This window comes from Pyrus communis, chromosome 12 (assembly GCF_041283825.1).
Source record: "Pyrus communis isolate YQ-2024b chromosome 12, ASM4128382v1, whole genome shotgun sequence".
In the NCBI taxonomy this organism is placed as follows: Eukaryota; Viridiplantae; Streptophyta; class Magnoliopsida; order Rosales; family Rosaceae; genus Pyrus; species Pyrus communis.
The window spans coordinates 2,392,034-2,414,423 of record NC_142576.1 but is presented as its reverse complement, the minus strand read 5'-3'; the positions used below and the strand labels follow the sequence as shown (position 1 = coordinate 2,414,423).

The 22,390-nt window shown below is 37.5% G+C and overlaps 2 protein-coding genes, 2 long non-coding RNA genes and 1 pseudogene across 4 annotated transcripts; all 5 read left to right on the top strand.

Annotated features, from left to right (window-relative positions):
* The first annotated feature begins 2,061 nt into the window (after nucleotides 1-2,061).
* On the top strand, nucleotides 2,062-6,147 carry LOC137745234 (sodium/hydrogen exchanger 1). Its single transcript, XM_068485148.2, has 13 exons — nucleotides 2,062-2,485; nucleotides 2,622-2,740; nucleotides 2,945-3,042; nucleotides 3,210-3,269; nucleotides 3,375-3,421; nucleotides 3,499-3,693; nucleotides 3,795-3,841; nucleotides 3,971-4,037; nucleotides 4,408-4,508; nucleotides 4,611-4,712; nucleotides 4,872-5,073; nucleotides 5,157-5,243; nucleotides 5,594-6,147. The coding sequence occupies exons 1-13, from the start codon at nucleotides 2,309-2,311 to the stop codon at nucleotides 5,948-5,950; spliced, it is 1,659 nt and encodes a 552-aa protein (XP_068341249.2). The 5' UTR covers nucleotides 2,062-2,308; the 3' UTR covers nucleotides 5,951-6,147.
* LOC137745465 (glucan endo-1,3-beta-glucosidase pseudogene) lies at nucleotides 5,998-7,529 on the top strand (annotated as a pseudogene).
* A 1,461-nt stretch (nucleotides 7,530-8,990) lies between these two features.
* LOC148692153 (uncharacterized) lies at nucleotides 8,991-10,880 on the top strand. The gene is made up of 5 exons (XR_015954509.1): nucleotides 8,991-9,120; nucleotides 9,215-9,358; nucleotides 9,459-9,620; nucleotides 9,722-9,795; nucleotides 10,761-10,880. It is a non-coding gene; the product is annotated as an uncharacterized LOC148692153 (long non-coding RNA).
* Nucleotides 10,881-15,552: 4,672 nt separating this feature from the next.
* On the top strand, nucleotides 15,553-16,426 carry LOC137748931 (uncharacterized). The gene is made up of 3 exons (XR_015954008.1): nucleotides 15,553-15,701; nucleotides 15,796-16,201; nucleotides 16,303-16,426. It is a non-coding gene; the product is annotated as an uncharacterized LOC137748931 (long non-coding RNA).
* Nucleotides 16,427-18,456: 2,030 nt separating this feature from the next.
* LOC137745785 (uncharacterized) lies at nucleotides 18,457-22,243 on the top strand. Its single transcript, XM_068485797.2, has 12 exons — nucleotides 18,457-18,635; nucleotides 18,784-18,824; nucleotides 18,930-19,033; nucleotides 19,353-19,433; nucleotides 19,693-19,775; nucleotides 20,073-20,124; nucleotides 20,386-20,475; nucleotides 20,629-20,697; nucleotides 20,817-20,918; nucleotides 21,506-21,574; nucleotides 21,708-21,764; nucleotides 21,919-22,243. The coding sequence occupies exons 1-12, from the start codon at nucleotides 18,565-18,567 to the stop codon at nucleotides 22,003-22,005; spliced, it is 906 nt and encodes a 301-aa protein (XP_068341898.2). The 5' UTR covers nucleotides 18,457-18,564; the 3' UTR covers nucleotides 22,006-22,243.
* The last annotated feature ends 147 nt before the right edge of the window (nucleotides 22,244-22,390 follow it).

The following is a 22,390-nucleotide window of genomic DNA, read 5'->3' as shown; positions in this document are numbered from 1 at the left end:
ATTTTGCATTTCACTTTTTTAATAAATTGTAGGAGACTTGTTGATTTTTTTTTTTTTTTTTTTTTTTTTTGGGTCAAAAAGACTTGTTGAATACTTAGATAAACACACATTATACATTTGTTTCTCATGTTTTCATTATATTCTAATATTTTATAATCTATATGTTATTCTATTTTCCAGTTTATGTATCTCAACGAAGTTATGTAATTTTTAAGTATAAGCAGATGCTTATTTTTATAAGAAATAATAAAATTACTTAAGTCCGCATAGCCGCTTAGGCACTAAACTTCAGGACTTATTCCAATTAGCGTCTAATATCTTTTAGAACCTTAATTATTTATTTGGGAAATTTTTTATTGTTTTAATGTGTATAATAAGGAGATACAATCATACATGCAGGCAACCGAGACTAACAATCTATAAACCAAAACCGATTAGTTAGGTGAAGAAGCTCAAGAACTTCTAGCTAAGTTCAATCAACTGATGTGATGGCAAGTGATATGAGACTTTGTCGATTTAACTATACATTTTCTAATAGTGATCGTCTAGCTCGATCGATATTATAACTAAATTGATATTTGAGAATTTGACCCCATATGCTTGCTTGTAAGTTTGCAACTAATAACAATTGGCCTACAAAATACTACTATTCTAAGATACTGATTATTTTTGGATATTTTACAACTTTCATATAGTATTAAGTGGAGAAAGATTATACGACATGAGCTCTTCAACAGTAGTTGCGTACGAGAATTCTCGACAATAGTTGCTTACGAGAAATCTACATTCTTATGTAGAGGTGAAGACAACTATACTAAAATAAAAAACCTTTGCCTCTTCCTCCTTCATTATTTTTCAATAATAAAAAAAGTATAAGAAAAAGATTTGAGGAGATGAAGTCAAAACCCGTAAAAACAATATTTAAAAACAATACAAAATATCATGTGCATGTGCAAAAGTTACAAAAGTTGGAACTGTAAATTACCCATGATGTTCTTAAATAAGAGAACTTTATAGTTTGTTGAAAATACGGTCAGATACATTAAATATAATAATATAATTAGTTAAAATATTTCTTTTTAAATTTTTAACCAATTATTTATTACACGTATGTACTCGCCCGTATGCTAACACACAAAAAATTCCCCCCCCCCCCCAAATAGAGCCAAAGAAAGACCTTGACAAAAAAAAATTTCCCCCAAATAGAGCCAAAAAAAGACCTTGACTATCTTGGATAATTAAAACTTGATTTTAAAAGGTGTTATTTGATTGATTAATTACTTGGAGTTTGAGAGATTTTTTAGTGTGACCGTCATACGAGGTGGTATATCACATGTTCTTATATAAATGGTGGGTTATGCGTGTTAAAAAGTTATTAACCTAAAAATTAAATTTTTTTACCACTTACATATTTAACACATAATGTATTATTTGTGTTCCTGTTACAATTAAAAGTTTGTCGTGATCAGTCACCTGATCATGCAGGATGCATCATCGTCGTTGGTCACTCTCCCTCGAGAGGAGTATCCGAGGAGGGAAGTGAGATTAAGATCTGATCAAAGTGGGACCCCTCAGATCGTCACCTGCAAATCGACACATGTTTTGATTGGAAACTTTTGCCACGTCTGCCTGTGGAAAAGCTGGAAGGACACTAGATCATCACACATATGATACGGCACGTTCGTCTCGTACGTGTGAAAATGTGAGAACAAAGTCCCACACACATACCATACGGCAGTGAAAAGTGTGTGGCCGGACAATGCTATCACTGTCATTGTTATGTTTGAAGCCCTACTGTAAGATTCACTACATCTTGCGTTAGCGTTACTTGTATATGTGCAATCAGCAGTAATTTCCGCATGTAGTTTTTTATTCAGCACATGATTTTTGATTCAATCGAATCTAAAAGTTGGAAAAAGAAAAAAAAACATGTGTTTAAAACTTATTAGAATAAAATTAAACGTGCGTAAATTACTTCTTAACCTACTAAAATTAAACGTGCAAAGTAAATAAAATTAAATATGTGAAAATTACGGAATTGGATCCCATATGAATTCATTTTAATGAGGATGGCCATCAACTACCATTCTTCCCTCCATTTTTATGGTCCAAACCAAACCCGTCCTATTCAAAGACAACCATACACAAAACCAACACAGAAGCCTCATCACTTCAAGAAACTTCAGTTCTTTTTCGTGGTCCAGAAACTCCAGTTTGTCTCCGCTCTGTCCTCTCGTCTCCGATTCGGATCGAACTCGAATCCGACCAGGTGAATGCCAAATTCATATACACAAAAACCCAAAAAAAAATGGCAGTTCTTGAAACCATACAGTCTCAGTTGCCACTTCAAGAATCTTCATTTCTCAACACCAGCACTGTCGTTGCACTCACTGTGTTCTTCACGCTCCTTTGCGTTTGTATAATTATCGGTCATTTGCTCGAAGAGAACCGCTGGGCCAATGAATCGATCACTGCCCTTCTCTTGGTGTGTAAAATGTTGTACACTTTTGTTTGTGTCATATAGTTTTTGTGTCGAAATTTTCTGGCCAAGAACACGAAAATTATGCAAAATTTCAGTGTTTTGTGTTGTTTAACTTTGTTTTTGTGTTGTTGGGTTTCAGGGTTTGGTTGCTGGAGTGGTGGTGTTGCTGGTGACAGGGTTCGAAAGCTCGAGGATTTTGATCTTTAGCGAGGACTTGTTCTTTCTGTATCTACTTCCTCCAATCATTTTCAATGCCGGGTATGAATCAACTTTCAATTCTATGAAATTTCAGCTTCGATTTTAATGCTTGGTTTGAAATTTCTTTCATGATGTTCGAATTTGGATCTCGAAATATCACCTATGTGCTTGAATTTAGGATGCAAATCTTAAATTTTGTCACATGGGATCTTCAAGTTATGATGAAGAATTGTTTCTGATCTCTGAAGTTTTGATATTGTTCAGTTTCCAGGTCAAGAAAAAGCAGTTTTTCAAGAATTTCACCACAATTTTGTTGTTTGGAATCGTCGGTACAGTAATTTCTTTCTGCCTCATATCACTAGGTAAGACCTGAAATCTTTTGAAATTTAATGGAAGGGTAATGATTTCCGCACACAACTTTTCTCCTTCTCAGAGGCCAGACATAAACAGGAGTGCGGAAATTGCTTCTGTGATGGAATTATAATTAATTTATCTTCTAACTGCTGCTCTTTTTGGAAACATTTTGTAGGTGCCGATTTACTTTTCAATAGATTTGGTTTCTCAACTCTGACCATTAAGGACTTCCTAGGTAAGTACAAATCCATTTACGAATCATGGTTTCGATACAAATGATATGTTTTCATGGTTATATTATATAGTTATCATTTGTGCTTACCGGATCCTCTATGTGCAGCGATTGGTGCCATATTCTCAGCAACTGATTCAGTTTGTACATTGCAGGTAATCTATAATCTCAATCTGAATACAACGTTCTTCAACTCATGCCTAATCTTGTAATCTTATTCTCATGTGCAAAGGTTCTAAATCAAGATGAGACACCGTTTCTTTACAGTGTCGTGTTTGGGGAAGGAGTAGTGAATGATGCCACCTCCATTGTGCTTTTCAATGCAGTACAATCGCTAGATGTCAGCAACGTCAGCGCGCTTACAGCGTTGACCTTGTTGGGGAATTTTCTTTACCTCTTCTTCACCAGTACTCTTCTTGGTGTAGCAGTAAGTTGTAGATTCTTGCTTAAATAGTGAGGAATCACTTTGTTTGGACTGTATCAGAGAGCTTGATCTATGTTCTAACATGATTTATCAAAATGTTTCAGGCCGGTCTGATTAGCGCTTATATCATAAAAACGCTTTACTTTGGAAGGTATGAGCAGACACTTCAAATTTTAGCCTTTGGTGCTGCATTTCCTCATCTGTGTAACCCTATGCTTGTTCTAGTATGTTCCATACTAATGAGTTGCGTTCCCTGACATTATGATTTTCTTTCGAACAGGCATTCTACAGATCGTGAAGTTGCGCTGATGATTCTTATGGCTTATTTGTCATACATGTTGGCTGAGGTACCTTAAACAAAAATCCCATAATTAGTACTGGTTTTTACACTACCTAGGTGTGAACCTCAGAGAACTAAGAACTGATTTTGACTTTTAATACCAAAGTACTTCTCTAGTTCTTCTCGATATCTTGTAATCAGTCTATCTTGTTAATGCATTTATGGTAATCGATCATCTATATATTTAGCGGCAATCCCACCAAAAACATCTAGCAAATGCAAAACTTGCTAATCAGAATCTGGTTTTGACTAATTTTATGAACTTTGCTTAGTATCTGCCACAAAATCATTTATCACAATGGATCAAATGAACTGATTTCAGAGTGGAATTTAACGAGATAAGAGTAAACTATATCTAAATTTACTTTCTTTTGCAGCTTCTGAATCTAAGTGGAATTTTGACAGTGTTTTTCTGCGGCATAGTTATGTCACATTATACTTGGCACAATGTTACAGAAAGCTCGAGGGTAACAACCAAGTAAGAACAGATTATCCGCTGGTTGAGTTACTATTCGTACGAGCCTGAAAGGAAATGCGAGATATGAATCTTTAATCCGTATTGTTTGATGGTTTCTTTCAGGCATGCATTTGCAACATTGTCATTCATTGCAGAAACCTTTATATTCCTTTATGTTGGCATGGATGCCTTGGACATTGACAAATGGAAAGCCAGCAAGGCAAGGTAATCATCTCACTAATCTAAGTCATCTTAATATTATCTTCATTAAATACTTCATAATAACACGAAAAACAAGTTCGAAGAAATTGTATATTTTCCCGACTCTGATGTTATAATGTTGAAACATGTTCTGCCTGACTTGTAACGTACTCTTTCGTTCAGTCCGGGGACTTCAGTTGGTGTCAGTTCAATCCTGTTTGGTCTAGTATTAGTCGGAAGGGCAGCATTTGTCTTCCCGATTGCGAACATCAAAAACTGCTTTAAGAAAAGAGATGGTACGAAAATCGAGTTCAAAGACCAGTTTACAATGTGGTGGGCAGGCCTAATGAGGGGTGCAGTCACTATTGCGTTGTCATACAACCAAGTAAGTTGTGCTGTTTCGAAACCTAACAGATCAAAATTTTTCGGTTCTGCAGAAGTACTAAGTAGCACAATCTGATAATGCAGTTTGCAGACAATACCGAAACGACATCAACGCAAGATAGTTCTTTGATGATCACCAGTACCATAATTGTTGTTCTCTTCAGCACTGTGGTATGCTTGCGTCTCTATAACTTATATTGCACAATATGAAAATTCTAGAATACTTCAATGAATATCGTGCATTGCTGAATTTCACGAGTGAATCTGGGCCACTGAAAAGGCAATGCATATTATCCATTGATGTATAGTTGTAGGACTCATTGCAGTAAGGAGCACTAAGTGCGAACTCACTTTTCATATCATCTCGTGTTGGTAGCTTGAGTCCCCGGACTAGTACATTACTACTGTTTTCATTTGGTGCTATGAAGCACGAAAGAAAATCGCCATTTTTGTTCTTGGTCATTGAATTTGTCACATATGAAAATCGGTCTTTAGAATCCTTTTTCCTCTTATCCAAACAGGTATTTGGCTCCATCACAAAGCCATTAATCTCAGCTCTGATGCATCCACATGCAAAAGCAAACATTTCAGATGCAACTGATATGCCTAGCCTAGAAGACTTGAGGCTACATTTCCTGGAAACCGGCGAGGCAAGTGAGGGAGGCAACAGTGAGCCAGCCAGAAAACCAAGCAGCTTTAGGTTGTTAATAACATATCCAACTTCAACTGTTCACTACTTTTGGAGAAAGTTTGATGACAAGTTCATGAGACCGGTTTTCGGGGGACGGGGTTTTGTTCCATTTGTTCCTGGTTCACCTAGTGGTGCAGCAGAAGATCAAGCTGCAGAACATACTGAACATATTGAACATACTTCTTGAGATCAAGGGTTAAATATAAATGTAAAATTAAAAAATAATTATTTTTGATGGATAGTCAAATGTATTAGGAAGCTAGTTCTAGTTTTGTAAAGTGAGAGTGTGAAGTTTTTGTTGTAGTTAGAACATCCTCTCTTTTTTTTCCACGGTCTAAGAGGGACTCTTAATATGAATTTCTGGCTGTGCTGCTGTAGATTCTATCTGTATTTGCGCAACAATTTAAGCATACGAAATCGAAACTTATATGGAGATAAGATTATTGCACTAGAAATGAATGTTACGAGCTGAGTATTATACATGAGAATACATTGCCGCTAGTAGTCCGGTGTGGTAGTAGTACCTCCACTTGTAAGTATAAAGTTTAAGGTTCGACACTTATATATATGGCTTGCTCCCATCAATGACATTGTCGTTTGTTTTTCGATTAGGATCAACATGTATAGGACCGACCTGGCAAAGGCTTTGCCCCAATGCTTGTAGGAATGAGGATCTCCAATCGGACTTTCGCTAGCACTTGGACCGAATTCTGCAGGTGGTTCTCCAATCGGAGTATGCTATGGAATGGTGGCCAACGACTTGCCACCACCAAGAGAAGTAATCGACATGTACAAATTGAATAATAATGATCGAATGAGACTCTACAATCCAAACCAAGAAGCCCTTGAGGCCCTTCGCAATTCTGGCATCAATCTCCTAGTCAATGTGAAGAATGAGGATCTTCAACAACTTGCAAGCTCCAACTCCACCGCTGAGAACTGGGTCACAATAAACATGAAGCCTTATTCGCGCCAAGTTCAATTTTGATATATTGCCGTTGGCAGGTCATCCCAGGAGAGCTTGCCCAATATGTCCTCCCAGCAATGCAAACCTTGCAAAAGGCATTGAGGTCTAGGGGTCTTGATCACATCAAGGTCTCAGCTTCAATTGCAACATCAGTTTTGTGTGAATCTTACCCTCCTTCGGCCGCGAACTTTTCTGAAGCCGCTATGGCTTACATGGTGCCTATCGCGCGTTACCTAAACGACATCACTGTGCCATTACTAGCCAATGTGTGTACTTATTTTCCCTACAGTGGAAACTCAAAAGACATCCCCCTATCTTATGCATTGTTCACTTCTAACAGTGCTGTCGTGACCGATGGTGGTCTAAGTTAACTACAACCTGTTTGATGCCATGGTGGATGGACTATACGCATCACTGAAGAAAGCAGCGGCGCCTCGTGTCCAGATGGTGGTGTCTGACACAGGTTGGGCCTCCGACGGGAATGGAAACGTGACAACACCAAGCAATGCGCAAAGATACAACTCAATTTAATAAAGCATGTCTTATCGTCCAGTGGAACTCCAAGGCGGCCGGGAAGCTCCATCGAGACGTACATTTTTTTTCCATGTTTAATGAGAACATGAAGCCCGGCGATGCTGTGGAGCAGCACTGGGGTCTGTTTTATCCGAACAAGAGTTCCGTTTATCCAATCAACTTCGGGAGCAAAAGATCGAGAGACATAAAAGTAGCATACTATTTTGTTGCTGCTTCTGTTATTATACTACTTGTAATAGGTAATGGGAAGATGCAATTTGATTAGATACTTTGCTTTTTTCTTCTTATCTATTATATATGAGGCCGGAGTTGTGATGAACAGTGCAGCACAGTGGATTTTTGATAGCCAAATTACCAATTTACCCTTGCATAATTTGAAATATGATTTTGGGCAGGTTTTGAATTTTTTTGGCTGAGGGACATTTTGGTCCAATTATTTTTGTCAAAGTGGGTGACACCAATGTTTTTGTCTCATGTGTAAAGAATAAAAAAATGAAAGGGAAGAGAGAAAATAATAAACAAATGACAAAGTTGATGGTGCCTACGTGATATAAAAAATGTCTTTCACAAGTGGATAATAATGTGATTGAATAAGTTGTCAAATGATTGTTTTTTACTATATTATCTACATTAAGGGGAGGGGATGTGCTTAGCCCCATAATAGGCTAGCAATAATGTGATTCGATTAGTTATTTATTAAATTATTTTCTCTATTTTTAAACACGTTCAAAACACTGTAAGAAGCGTGTAATGCTGGTTATAAAAAAGGTCTTTCGCATGCGGATAATAATGTAATTAAATTAATTATAAAATAATAATTTTTTTTTAACAAACAATATTATCTACACTAAGGGGAAAAGTGTGAGCTTGGCCTCACAATGGCTAGCAATAATATAATTCAATCAATTGTTTATTAAATATTATTTTCTCTATTCTTAATGTAAATTCTATAGAGACCGATTTTATTATGTGAATTCAGCTGCTTTAATTGGTTTATGAGAGGTTACTTCTTACATTTAAAATGTGTAAGTCACGTTGGTGTCACCAAGCTTCAACAAAAAAATTTGAACAAAAATGCCCTCAAGACAAAAAAATAAGGCATCCCAAAATAATGCATCAAATAAGCCAGATGCATTTTCATCATTTTAAGAGTATTTTTTTAATAATTAATTTTTTGGTGCTGTTTTTTTATTTTTATAATTAGTACCTCACAATAGGCTATCAATAATGTGATTCAATTTCTCTATTTTTAAACACGTTCAAAACATCTTAAGAGACGTGTAATGTCAGTCATAAAAAAAGTTTTTCACACGCGGATAATAATGTGATTAAATAAGTTGTCAAATGATTGATTTTTTTTTTTTTTTTTTTGTAACAAACGATATTATCTACACTAAGGGGAGGGGGTGGGTTTAATCTCACAATGAGTTAGCAATAATGTGATATGATCAGTTGTTTATTAAATATTATTTTCTTTATTTTTAAACACATTCAAAACATCCTAAGAAGCGTGTAATGGCGGTTATAAAAAAGGTTTTTCTGTGACATCCCGTCCCGGAAATATCGAAACGTACATTTGAAATTACAATTTTACCCCTAGTTCGTTACTTTACGTGTAGTTTTGTGTTGTATGGTGTTGTAGGACCACACACACTCATACACTCTCTTTCTTTCCCGGGATTCCCTCCCTCTGTCTCTTTTCTGTCTCTCTCTCTCTCCCGAGCTCCGTTCTTTCTTCTTCTTTCTTCAAAAACGTACGGACGACACACAAATCACCCAAACCTTGATGGATCGAAGGAACCAAGGGCATTTTTGGACTCGTGAAGCTCGTACGAGTACAACCATACCATTTTCAGGTGAGAAATCCTTCGTTTTCGCGTCGATTCGAGGTAATCCGTTTTGAACACTGTTCATGCGAATTTAATCTAGCTTGTTTTTGGGATTTTGAAGCTCATAGATGTCTTAGTGAGGTCCTAAGGAGCCTCGGAGTACTTCGTTGGAGAAGTTTGGACGTCGGGATCATTGTGGTCAAAGTTGGCCGGAGCTTTCAAGGGGTTTTCCGGCGAAACCACGGCGAGTTAAGGGTCAAGGCAGGTATGGATGTGTTCGTCTCGTCAATACCTTCATTTTGATATATAGTACGTCGAAAATGGTTAAGAAATGAAGAAGTTATGACACTTTGAAATTTACCCAGAAATTCCGGCAAAACACCATCTCCGGCGAAACCAGTCCGGCGACGCGAGGAAGAAGACGCGCGCGTGGGCAGCGCGTGAACAGGGCGCGTGGGGGCGCGTGAGAGCTCCAAATTGAGTTCTGAAAATTGTCACGCGTTCGTGACGTCGTGTAGATCACCGTGGTATATTCATACACCCAAATTGAGCAACGTATGAGAAAGTTATGGACGAATGTTTGGTGTATGTGCATTAAATAATGTCAATTTGGTTACTGTTTGTATAGGTGAAAATTATACAGAGGAAGAATGTAACCAAGCTAGGGGAGGTTCAGGGACCTACGAGACGTCGATGTGATATGTGAATGGGCAGTTACTTTTCAGTATATATATACGTATGTTTGACGTATTTCCCAGAAAACGTATTTTAAAAGAAATACGAATTTAATATTCTGTCATATATGCATCATATTTTAATATGTGCATTATCATAATTATGCATACTGTTGCATGGTGCTGAGGAGGCCCAGGTAAGCTACCTTTGAAATACATTTGATATACGTACGAAATACGTTTGGAATACGATTGAAATACTGTCATCACATGCATTAGTAGTGGCATGCATTTATATATGTGTATTTGGTGCTGTGGACGCACAGGTAAGTGACAGGTAAGTGGTATTCATGTTTGTATGCAGTAGTAGTTTGAGAGGATTAGAGAGCTCATTATCTGCACCCCCGGTGTTAGTGCTCCCGCCCGAGGCCAGGGCACAGCCTTCACGTGTATGTTCACCAGCACCGCATGCTCGCCTTGGATCCAAGTTAGGTGCAAGCCTGTCGTACAGACCACATTAGGTGGTTCCGACTTGTAGGTGACCCGCGATTTATCGCACAGCTTCACGTGATCGTAGCACTAGAGCATATATATATTACACCCAGCCTGTCGTACAGACCACGTTAGGTGGTTCCGACTCGTGTGCAGATTCAGTTATTGAGTTGAGAGTGGAGCTCTAAATGCAGCCGTACAGGTCACGTTAGGTGACTCCCGGCTGCCAGATTATATGTTATTGATGTGAATTACGCTTGAGCACTTACATTTGATTATGAGTTTCCGTTGTGGCATATTCTCGAGCATGAATGGCATATTTATGAGCATGAATGATATATCTTTGAGCATGATTGGCATATCTATACATACGTATATATGTTATTTTCTGGGAAACTATACTTGTTTTACAGCGAGGGGTTAGTATATGCAAAAGAGAAAAGAAGGTTTTGAATACGTTCGTTTTGCTGACCCACTCAATTTTGTTTTGCGCCCCTCCAGGTTCAAGAATTGCAAAGGTGTGGTGACTACGAGGAAATTCAACGGTGTTCTGACAGAATGGACCAAATAAGGACTCACCTTCGGGTGTTTCATTTTAGAAGTTGTATATTTTAAAGCTTCTGAACTGTGCAAATGGTTACGTCACTCTCACGTGACGGCCAGCATGCCCTCCTTCGGGACGGGGTGTGTCAAGTTGGTATCAGAGCCTAGTTTCAATCTTGGACATCTTGAGAAGTTCTAGTGAATTCTGTCAGAACTACACCGCCTCGTAGCAAACCACGTAGTTAGAGGAATTTAGTCTCCCTGATTTAGCTGTTAGGGGAAACTATTATTTTGGTGATTCAGTATATTATCAAAAAGGGACATTTTAAGATGGGTTATGAGTTGAATTTGAATCACCTTATGAAATGATGGACCTAAGGGAGCAAAGCGATGGCTTAATCATTTGGAAAAGATGTTTTGGATTATGCAAGTCAAAGGAATCTTCCTTTTGACAGAAGGGTTGAGACGACTACCTGGTTTGAGTTATGAACTTGTATCCTGGAGGAAACAGGAGTATAATTCGTTGTCACCGAAGGAAACAGCCGATTGAGAATTGTTTAAGGATTTGTTTAAAGAAAAGAATTATTTCCTTTGGCATCTTATGATGGTAGAAAGCAAGAGTTTGCAAATGTGAGACAAGGAAAGCTGACGATCAATGAGTATTATAGAAAGTTCTCAGACTTGCCTCGTCCCATTCGAATATTGCTGCTATTTTGATTGAAGTGTTATATTGTTTTCGGCTGGGTAATAAGAAGAAGTGGCGTTCTTTGGCGACCACTACCTATTGTACTTATTACAAGGAGTTTTACGAGATTCTATTAAGAATTGAGGACTTTGAGATTATGTCCAGCGATAATGATGAAGAAGAATAAAGGAATGGGAATCAGAGGAATGATGACAAGGATAAAGGCCAGTCATCTCGAGAACCTCGAAAGATTCGAAACTTCAAAAGAAGTAAAGCTAATTCTAGTTCTTTTGGCAAAGGTTTTAATGCCATTGACCAGAGGCGAAGTGATAGATGTATTGGTAATCCCAGATCTCAGAGACAAGGTGATTTTGGTAAAGGAAATGTACCTTTGGGCTGTAGGTACAATAATGGACACCTTTGAGAATGTGGGCGAGAAAGCAGTGGACGCTTTACAAGTGGATAGATGGGACATAGAACTGCAAATTATGTCCAAAGCCAACAGAAGCCTTAACAGTCTTCTTTGCCACAACTGGCGTCGATCCAGCAAGTTCCTGGATCTATTAATTATGGTCAGTTAGGCCGTGGTGTACACGAGCGAAGTATTTACATTAATAGAGGTTGTGGGAGACGACAACAAGCCCAGGGATGTGTTAACTACACATCACTGCAAGATACTCAGAATTATTTGGATTTGATTAGGGGTACGATAATTATTCTTAATGACTTAGTTAGAGTCTATTTGTTATTATTGTTATTGCCTAGAAAGTAGTAATTAAACGCAGTTGAGACGTGTGTATGTATCTCCCAATGAGTGGCAAAATAGTAATATTACACCCTCGAGAGTTGTTGCTTACTTATCGAGACAACGATGATTTATCAGTATTGCGGGCTGCAGACCGTAATATTAATAACTTATTCGTGGATTCGTTAAGCAAGTAAACCGATAGGTTATCCTATGTTAGTATCGTACTTATTTAGAGTGCTCAGTATTAGTAGAGTATGTATTGTTGCTAGCTACTTTTGTTCCATTAGATTGTAGATTTCGATGTTATTCTAGAGCATATTATGTTATATACAGTGATGAGTTGCAGACCACGCGAAGTGGTACTGAATGTGTGCAAGATATATTACGTATATGAGTATATACTTTATTTCCGGGAAACCAATTATTTTCCATCGGTCTGGATGACTAGAGATTACTTTTGTTAGTATGCAAAGTGAAGTGAGGCAGACCGTTAATTATGCTGTGAGAGCAAAGAGATTATTATTAAAAGGCTGCCAAGGATACTTATCTCATGTGGTGCTAAATGATGTCACTTCTAGTACTGTGGAAGAAGTGGGAGTAGTTAAACATTTACCTGACGCTTTCCCTGAGAATTTACCTGGATTGCCGCCAGTCAAAGATGTAGAGTTCACTATGGATTTGTCTCCAGGTACAAACCATATATTATAGAATGTTGCCTGTTGAACTAAGAGAATTGGAAATTGGTTGATAAAGGTTTTTATTCAACCTAGTATATTACGTTGGGGGAACCCCGGTTTATTGGTGAGAAAGAAAATGGACGTTAAGGCTGTGCTTTGATTATAAACAGTTGAATCGAGTAACAATTGAAAATCGTTATCCGTTACCTCACATTAGTGGTTGTTTGATCAGCTTCTAGGTGGTTGTATATTTTCTAAGTTTGACTTGAGGTCTGGATATTATTAGTTGAAGATTATCGGTGAGGATGCCCTTATGATAACTTTCAGGACTCGTTAAGGTCATTTCAAGTTTTGGTGATGCCATTCGGAGTGACGAATGCATCTAGTACTTTATGAATTTGATGAATGAAGTATTCCAATGATATCTAGACCGATTTGTTGTTGTTGCTATTGAAAAGATTGATAAGACTAGAGCAAAGTATGCTAAACATCTTAAATCGGTATTGCAAAGATCGAGGGAACGTCGATTGTATGCTAAGTTTAGCAAATGCCAATGTTGGATGAATCAAGTAGCATTTTTGAGATATATTATATCTGCTTTAGGTATTTAAGTGAATTCATAAAAGGTAGCAGAAATTGAGAATTTAGAACAATCACGAATCGTGATTGGGATTCGGAGTTATCCTAGCTTAACAAGCTATCATGGACGGTTCGTGAAAGATTTTTCAGTCATTGCCTTGCCATTGACGAGAAAAGAGGTTAAGTTTTGAGTGGGATGATAATTATGAGTAAAGGTTTCAACAGTTGAAGTATTCCTCACTCATGCACGTATTTGAGTATTCCCAGAGATTAGTGGTAATCATGAATTTTTAGTGATGTTTCTTGAATGGTATTGGATGCATGTTGATGCAAATGTTAGGGTGATTACATACGTTTCACGACGAAAGGAACCTCATGAAATGAATTACCCTACTGGTGATTGGGAAGTCATGATTACCATTCTTGCTGTGAAGTTATGAAGACATTATATGTGGTAAGACTGCAAGATTTTTACGAATCCAAAAAGTCTCCAATATCCATTACTTGGAAGGATTTTGATATAAGGCAGCGAAGGTGGATTGAATTGTTTAATGAACATGATTGTACGACCAGAGTGATCGTAAAATTGTTCTAGCTGATGCACTTGGTGAGAAGACTACGGTAAGAACTAATGTCTGGCATGCTTGCCAAGATTGTCTTCTTGTGGATTGGAAATCAACTGAAGTAAAGTTGAGAATGGAAGTTTGAGAAGAAGTTGTAATTGCTAATTTTCAAGTTAAGTCTTTTTAGCAAGGTCGTACTCAAGACTCAAATGGTTAACGAAGAAAATTAAGAATTAACCAAGGTAAAGAAAGAAGGGAAAAAGAAAGATTGCTGAGTTTGAGAATATGATGGTTATGATTGAACTTGAAGTGATAGTTGATCAATGTACCAAGTTAGTACATTTACTCCAGTGTTGAGTAACAACCACAGTGCAACAGTACTTATATGTTTTATGGAGAAGAGATTTGGGTTACGGAACTGCTGAGTTTTTTTTTTTAGTATGTTAGTTGCGCAGTTTCCGATGTAACGCCATAAGGACCATGAAATGTGTCGATTTTTGCTGATTTGTGGAAGAAATGCTTCTGGATAGAGAAGATTCGATCACGAAAGAGTTTTGGTAGGCCCTGAAACTATGGGTGAGTCTTCTCAAAGTATTCAGGTGATTAAGTTTAACCTGAGAGTAGCCAGGAATGGCAAAAGAGATTAATAGTTGAACATGTCACTAATCGAGTGTTTAACGTAGATGATCTTATAATTTTGAAGTTTTCACTTTAGAAAAGTATGATACGGCTTGGAAAGGAAAGCAAATTAAGTCCTAAGTACCTCGGACTTTATGTGATCATCGAATAGTAGGTGAAGTTGCTTGATTTACTTCCAGAGTTTGTAAGAGCATGATGTGTTTCATGATTCAACATTTTTAGAAATTTCATCACGAAAAGAAATAGTGAGATTTGGAAAGGAGACAAAATAAGTCTTAAACACATCAGACCGTTTTTTAACACTAAAGGAATCGATGAAGTTGCATACAAGTAGTGATGTCTTCAGAATTTGCTAAGGTGCATAATGTATTATATTTCGATGCGTTGTCACTAGGTGGCAGATTCGTCACATGGATTTCCGGTGCAACTATTGAGAATTAATCCGGATTAGACTGGTTGAGGAACCAAGGACGACTTTGGATTAGAAAAAGAATGTATTGAGAATTAAGACAGTGTAATTGGTAAAGAATTTGTGAAGAAAGCATTCAGTCGAGGAAGCTACATGGGAGACAGAAGATCGAATGAGGAATGTGTATCCTAGATTGTTCTTCGATCACTAGGGGTTATATGTGGTTGTTTTGAATTTCGGGACGAAATTCTATTAAGGAGGGTAGGTTGTGACATCCCGTCCCGGAAATATCGAAACGTACATTTGAAATTACAATTTTACCCCTAGTTCGTTACTTTACGTGTAGTTTTGTGTTGTATGGTGTTGTAGGACCACACACACTCATACACTCTCTTTCTTTCCCGGGATTCCCTCCCTCTTTTCCTCTCCCTCTGTCTCTTTTCTGTCTCTCTCTCTCTCTCCCGAGCTCCGTTCTTTCTTCTTCTTTCTTCAAAAACGTACGGACGACACACAAATCACCCAAACCTTGATGGATCGAAGGAACCAAGGGCATTTTTGGACTCGTGAAGCTCGTACGAGTACAACCATACCATTTTCAGGTGAGAAATCCTTCGTTTTCGCGTCGATTCGAGGTAATCCGTTTTGAACACTGTTCATGCGAATTTAATCTAGCTTGTTTTTGGGATTTTGAAGCTCATAGATGTCTTAGTGAGGTCCTAAGGAGCCTCGGAGTACTTCGTTGGAGAAGTTTGGACGTCGGGATCATCGTGGTCAAAGTTGGCCGAAGCTTTCAAGGGGTTTTCCGGCAAAACCACGGCGAGTTAGGGGTCAAGGCAGGTATGGATGTGTTCGTCTCGTCAATACCTTCATTTTGATATATAGTACGTCGAAAATGGTTAAGAAATGAAGAAGTTATGACACTTTGAAATTTACCCAGAAATTCCGGCAAAACACCATCTCCGGCGAAACCAGTCCGGCGACGCGAGGAAGAAGACGCGCGCGTGGGCAGCGCGTGAACAGGGCGCGTGGGGGCGCGTGAGATCTCCAAATTGAGTTCTGAAAATTGTCACGCGTTCGTGACGTCGTGTAGATCACCGTGGTATATTCATACACCCAAATTGAGCAACGTATGAGAAAGTTATGGACGAATGTTTGGTGTATGTGCATTAAATAATGTCAATTTGGTTACTGTTTGTATAGGTGAAAATTATACAGAGGAAGAATGTAACCAAGCTAGGGGAGGTTCAGGGACCTACGAGAAGTCGATGTGATATGTGAGTGGGCAGTTACTTTTCAGTATATATATACGTATGCTTGACGTATTTCCCAGAAAACGTATTTTAAAAGAAATACGAATTTAATATTTTGTCATATATGCATCATATTTTAATATGTGCATTATCATAATTATGCATACTGTTGCATGGTGCTGAGGAGGCCCAGGTAAGCTACTTTTGAAATACATTTGATATACGTACGAAATACGTTTGGAATACGATTGAAATACTGTCATCACATGCATTAGTAGTGGCATGCATTTATATATGTGTATTTGGTGCTGTGGACGCACAGGTAAGTGACAGGTAAGTGGTATTCATGTTTGTATGCAGTAGTAGTTTGAGAGGATTAGAGAGCTTATAATTTGCACCTCCGGTGTTAGTGCTCCCGCCCGAGGCCAGGGCACAGCCTTCACGTGTATGTTCACCAGCACCGCATGCTCGCCTTGGATTCAAGTTAGGTGCAAGCCTGTCGTACAGACCACATTAGGTGGTTCCGATTTGTAGGTGACCCGCGATTTATCGCACAGCTTCACGTGATCGTAGCATTAGAGCATATATATATTACACCCAGCCTGTCGTACAGACCACGTTAGGTGGTTCCGACTCGTGTGCAGATTCAATTATTGAGTTGAGAGTGGAGCTCTAGATGCAGCCGTACAGGTCACGTTAGGTGACTCCCGGCTGCCAGATTATATGTTATTGATGTGAATTACGCTTGAACACTTACATTTGATTATGAGTTTCCGTTGTGGCATATTCTCGAGCATGAATGACATATTTATGAGCATGAATGATATATCTTTGAGCATGACTGGCATATCTATACATACGTATATATGTTATTTTCTGGGAAACTATACTTGTTTTACGGCGAGGGGTTAGTATATGCAAAAGAGAAAAGAAGGTTTTGAATACGTTCGTTTTGCTGACCCACTCAATTTTGTTTTGCGCCCCTCCAGGTTCAAGAATTGCAAAGGTGTGGTGACTACGAGGAAATTCAACGGTGTTCTGACAGAATGGACCAAATAAGGACTCACCTTCGGGTGTTTCATTTTAGAAGTTGTATATTTTAAAGCTTCCGAACTGTGCAAATGGTTACGTCACTCTCACGTGACGGCCAGCATGCCCTCCTTCGGGACGGGGTGTGTCATTTTCGCACGCGAATAATAATGTGATTAAATAAATTGTCAAATGATTGTTTTTATTTTTATTTTTTTAAAACAAACGATATTATCTACATTAAAGATGAGGAGGTGAGCTTGACCTCACAATGATTAGCAATAATGTGATTCAATCAATTGTTTATTAAATATTATTTTCTCTATTCTTAATGTAAATTCTACATAGATCGATTTTATTACGTGAATTTAACTGTTTTAATTGGTTTATGAGATGTTACTTCTAGCATGATCTAAAATGATTCATTTACTTTAAATATTTGACTTTCCTTTTGTCAATTTATACATATAAATACATTTAAAACATGTAAGTCGTGCATAGCACACCGTGATTTAAAAAATACCTTCTACACGCGCGTGAGCGCGTGCATGAAGGCTAGTGAAGTAGAATGTGATTTGTGCAAAAAATTAGAACATTTGAGCAAAATATAATTACCACCCTTTTGTTTCTTAACTTTGGAAATAAGTAATGTCAATAGTTTTTAATTGTATTATGATCTCATTGTCTGGAGTCCAAACAATCCGGACCACTCAAATTATATCCGATAGTTTTCAATGATTTATGCTGTTGGCTCACCTTATACAAACAAAAAGTTTCAATCTTTCTATATACAAACCAAAAGCTCTGATTCACCCGATCCTTAAATTCCAAATACTAAGGTTCGGAGAGGATTCAAATTTGTTAAAATGCTCTCAACTCGTTGAGCTCTTCAATTGATTAATCATGTAGTTGCAATAGAATCATCCTAGTCGATAAGAAGCGAAATCATCTTTACTTTAAATAAAATAAAATTTTAATTTTAATTTCTGTGAAAAAAAAATTATTGTATGCGTGGGTGGGGGACCACGTGGTATAACTGCGAAGCACCGTATAATTCCTCCTTAAACCCTATTACTCTGGAAGTCTGCCAACTAAAGAATCCCCCCTCTCTCCCTCTGTTATCGATCTCTCCATGTTACGTAAAGAAACTCAAATTGGGGTTCTCAAAGATTTGTGATTAACGATGGCTTTCAGAAGCTTACACCGGATTCGAGCTCTCTATCGTACGGCCCAGATTGCAGAATCCTCCCATCTGTGAGTAGAAACGATTGGTTAATGTCCTGCTTGGTCACTGACAATTTGAAAATTTCAATTTTTCCAAGCTTTGGATTGGAAAGGAAAATGCTTCTGATGATTAATTGAAATGGGTATTTCAAAGATTGAATCTTTTTTTAATTTTCAGGCTTGGAAGCTCAAGAGGCTATGCCACTGGTATTTCAAATGGTAATTTTGATTTTTCTGCAAGTGGGGGAGTAATTTCTTATGGATTTATTGGGTTGGGATGCAATTTGTTTTTGGAAATTGACATACTTTTTTGTCTGTGATCAGTCCCTGGATTCTATTGCCGGAACGTATCGTCTTGCTTGTACAAGGGCAGCCATGGGGGCCTTCCTTGGACTCATGGAAGTTCTATAACATTGCGTTCTGCACTGGTGAGTTTCAAAAACTTGTAACTTGATCGGTTCGATGCCACTGCTAAACTTTGGATTATGAGCATCCCTTTTTCATTGTTTCTTTATTGTGCGTTTAGGCTGTTGATTGCTAAAACTTAAAACTTGAATCGTTTGGATGCCAATCCTAATTTTGGATTTTGAGCATCCCCTTTAATTGTTTCTTTATAACTTGAATTGGTTTGGTGCCAATGCTAGATTTGGATTATGAGCATCCCTTTTGATTGTACTTCGTTGTGCATTTAGGCTGTGTTGAGTTACTAAAACTCCTTTTTTTATTGCTTTGTTGTCGTTCATTTAGGCTGTTGAGTTTCCGATTTTCTTGAGTGACACGAGGTCACTATCAACACAAGTAAAAGCCCCTGCACAAGCAAGACAAATGGTATGTTATCTTTGTGCTCAACTGTTCTTATTTAATCCCCTTTGGTTCAGTTTATGTGGACGATGATCAGTGCTTTTGCTTCTTCTTAATATATTATGTTAGTTCTTTACTGAAACAAGTATCCATTTTTAAAGGTTAGAGTTGTATCTGTCATCTTGTGCTCTTGATCAAGAGAACCAATGAACTTCTAGTTTCCTTAGTCTGCTCGTTGGCATGACAGATCATAATACCGTGTGTGGTTTCCTTATGATATATGCAGGGTGCTCTTAGAGTAGCCATGTTGAGTCCAGGTTTTATCTATGAGCCTTATACACCTCGTGAAAAAGTCTCATTTTTCAAGAGGTTAGTTATTTCAAAACTGAATTTTATTGATCTTGTAGAAAATGGTAAGTAGAGTAGGCTTGCAAACTGGTGGAACTCTACCGTGTATCACTACAAATTTTAGGCAGTTCTCACTTTTCACCGGATTAATAGTATAATCTTTGTTTTCTTTAACAATTATAGAAATTAGTTATGCTAAGTTTCTCGTTAAACTCTCTTAGTTTTAGTTTCACTAGATAATTTTAGACTTGGTTACTTATATTTTTTCTTTCAATCTCCTGTTCTTATATATGAAAATTCTGATGTTTTATGTATCAGATGGTTCACAAGAAGCGGATGGAAAAGAACAAAAGAAGATATAATTATAGAGGTGAAGTTCTAAGGTTGTCTTGTTTTAGTGATTCAATCTTTTGGTTAATTTTGTTGAAGCTTCTTTCTTCTATTCTTTCATGACTGTCCTTCATTCCCACAAATTTTTCTAAATTCCGACCCACTCCTTTTTATGTTTTGGTTTGGGATTGTAACCCATAATATATATAGATTGCTGATTGAACTTAATTATCGATATTTCAGTCAATTGAGGTCTGATTTTGACATCTAAGGTTGATATTTCTGGTTTTTAACTTTTCAGCTCAAAAGTGCATATGCCATTGCCAAATTAAGAAAAAAGGGGTACTCAAAGAATCTATTCTACAAAGAAGCAATAAACTTATACAAGGAGGTATTTATATCTACTTCTCGGTTTCTTTCTTAGGTTTATGCATTGTATATTTCTTATATTCCAGCTTTTCTGGTCCTTTCAATTTTGTGTTGCTTCTTTCAACTGCGTTGTATGGGTTTCTCCTGTAGCTAATCTGTTCACCTTCTTCTCCAGATAAATACTTTAATGGCAAACGGGGACAAAAATACTTTAAGGAAAGCAGTTACAGAGAAAATGTTTTCCGTATGCTTCGTACTTTTTTGTTTCTGTTTAAGTTTCGGCTGTATTTATGGTGATTATTCTGATGTAAAGGAGTTTCTATTGAAGTTCTGAGACATCATTTATGATCTTTTTGTATGCAGGAACTAAAGAATGAAATAAAACAAAGAGATTCCATCTGGAGTAAGGTTTACTGGGAATTGGTGGAACCAGTTGTCAAAATACGAACTTTGCGAGCACGACTGGTAAGTGTCTGTCTAATTAGTATAATTTTTTATTCACACTATGGACGCACTTCTATAAAACAGAAAAGAGGATTTACTAATCTTGAGAATATTTAGCTGCTTAGGTTGAGGAAACTTTCAAACCATCAAATCGAGTGAATTAAAGGAAAATTTCCTGTTTTTAAACTTTTGTTTGCCATCTCTTCGCTCCCGGCTGCATTCCTGCCCTTCTTGTGTATAATAGGTTCTCAAGATATCTCTTGACTATGTTAGTTAACAACTCTTAGTTGCCATGATCCCTGAAGCTAATACTCCTGTTAGAACCCATCACATAAATTGCTTTGAAATCAAAATCTTAGCTATTTTTGCTTCTTTTCGCTATAAAACTTGAAGAAATTGAAGCTTTAGTACGGGCTTACAACTGATAAGCTTTTTATTTCTTATGCTTTACAAGATAAGCAAATTTAACAATTGATAAGCCGTGTTACATTTTTTCTGTAGCTCATAAGCTTGGGAACAATTGAATGTTTCCTTGATTTTAGTGCACTGGTGTCTTATTGTTCTTCACAATTACTTTATGCCATGCCTTATTCACTTTTTAATCACAGATTGGCGTTGATCGAAATGATCTTGAGAAGGTGTTCATACAGCTTACGCTCGAGTTTCTGACAAAGCAGGTACATGGACGGCTAGACTCATGGCTCATTTATCACTCTCATGTTGCTTTCTTTCATTGTCTGCTTTTAATTCAAAACTTCAACTACTGAGCGTGCTGCTACTTTTCTTTTTTCCTCTTTGTTTTTCTGGCAGAAATTCGAAGCATATGACGCGAAGGGTGCTGTTGTTGCTGGAGATAAATCGAAGGAGGTAAAAGTGTGATAGAAAAATAAAAATTTAAAAACACCAGTACATGTCCGGTTAAAAAAAAAAAAAAAAAAAAAAAAAACCAGTGCACAAGAATATATTTACCAATAACACCAAACATACCAAGTGACGATGACATGCTTTTCGTGCTCTGTAGGTCCTTGTTCGCGATATCTGGGTATTTGAAAAATCTCTCTTCCAGCCTAAAGCTTTCTGGCGTCTATGCGGGAGGATTTCTGTCTAAGCAAGCTATCCTTCCCCATAAATCTACCGTGTTGATGACGAACTAAATGCTGTTACCCAATTTTGTAAACTGAGCATATCACGATTTACCATACTAGTTGTATGCATGTAGCTACAGCTTTTATAGTTGAATTCAACTCTTAACCCGAGTTACGCACTTGGGGATCGATCCTTGGAGCATTCTAACATTATTTGTACCTTATTCTTTTGCAATTCTAAAGAAACTCTCCTTTTTGCAAGGTGTATCTTCACCGAGAAGGTACCGGAAATGTATTCCAGTACGTCGGTCTCAGGCAAATCATTCTTCCAAACAATGTCTTCCTAGATATTCTGTCTTGCTCCATAGGAAAGGGCAATGCCATTTTTGGTACTCTTTCATTCCATCA

Coding starts and splice junctions, on each gene's coding strand:
- LOC137745234 (XM_068485148.2), top strand. CDS start 2,309: ATGGCAGTTCTTGAAACCATACAGTCTCAGTTGCCACTTCAAGAATCT. Junction 2,486..2,621: donor CGATCACTGCCCTTCTCTTG/GTGTGTAAAATG, acceptor GTTGGGTTTCAG/GGTTTGGTTGCTGGAGTGGT. Junction 4,509..4,610: donor AGCTCGAGGGTAACAACCAA/GTAAGAACAGAT, acceptor GGTTTCTTTCAG/GCATGCATTTGCAACATTGT.
- LOC137745785 (XM_068485797.2), top strand. CDS start 18,565: ATGGCTTTCAGAAGCTTACACCGGATTCGAGCTCTCTATCGTACGGCC. Junction 19,776..20,072: donor AAAGTCTCATTTTTCAAGAG/GTTAGTTATTTC, acceptor TTTATGTATCAG/ATGGTTCACAAGAAGCGGAT. Junction 21,575..21,707: donor TCGAGTTTCTGACAAAGCAG/GTACATGGACGG, acceptor TTTTTCTGGCAG/AAATTCGAAGCATATGACGC.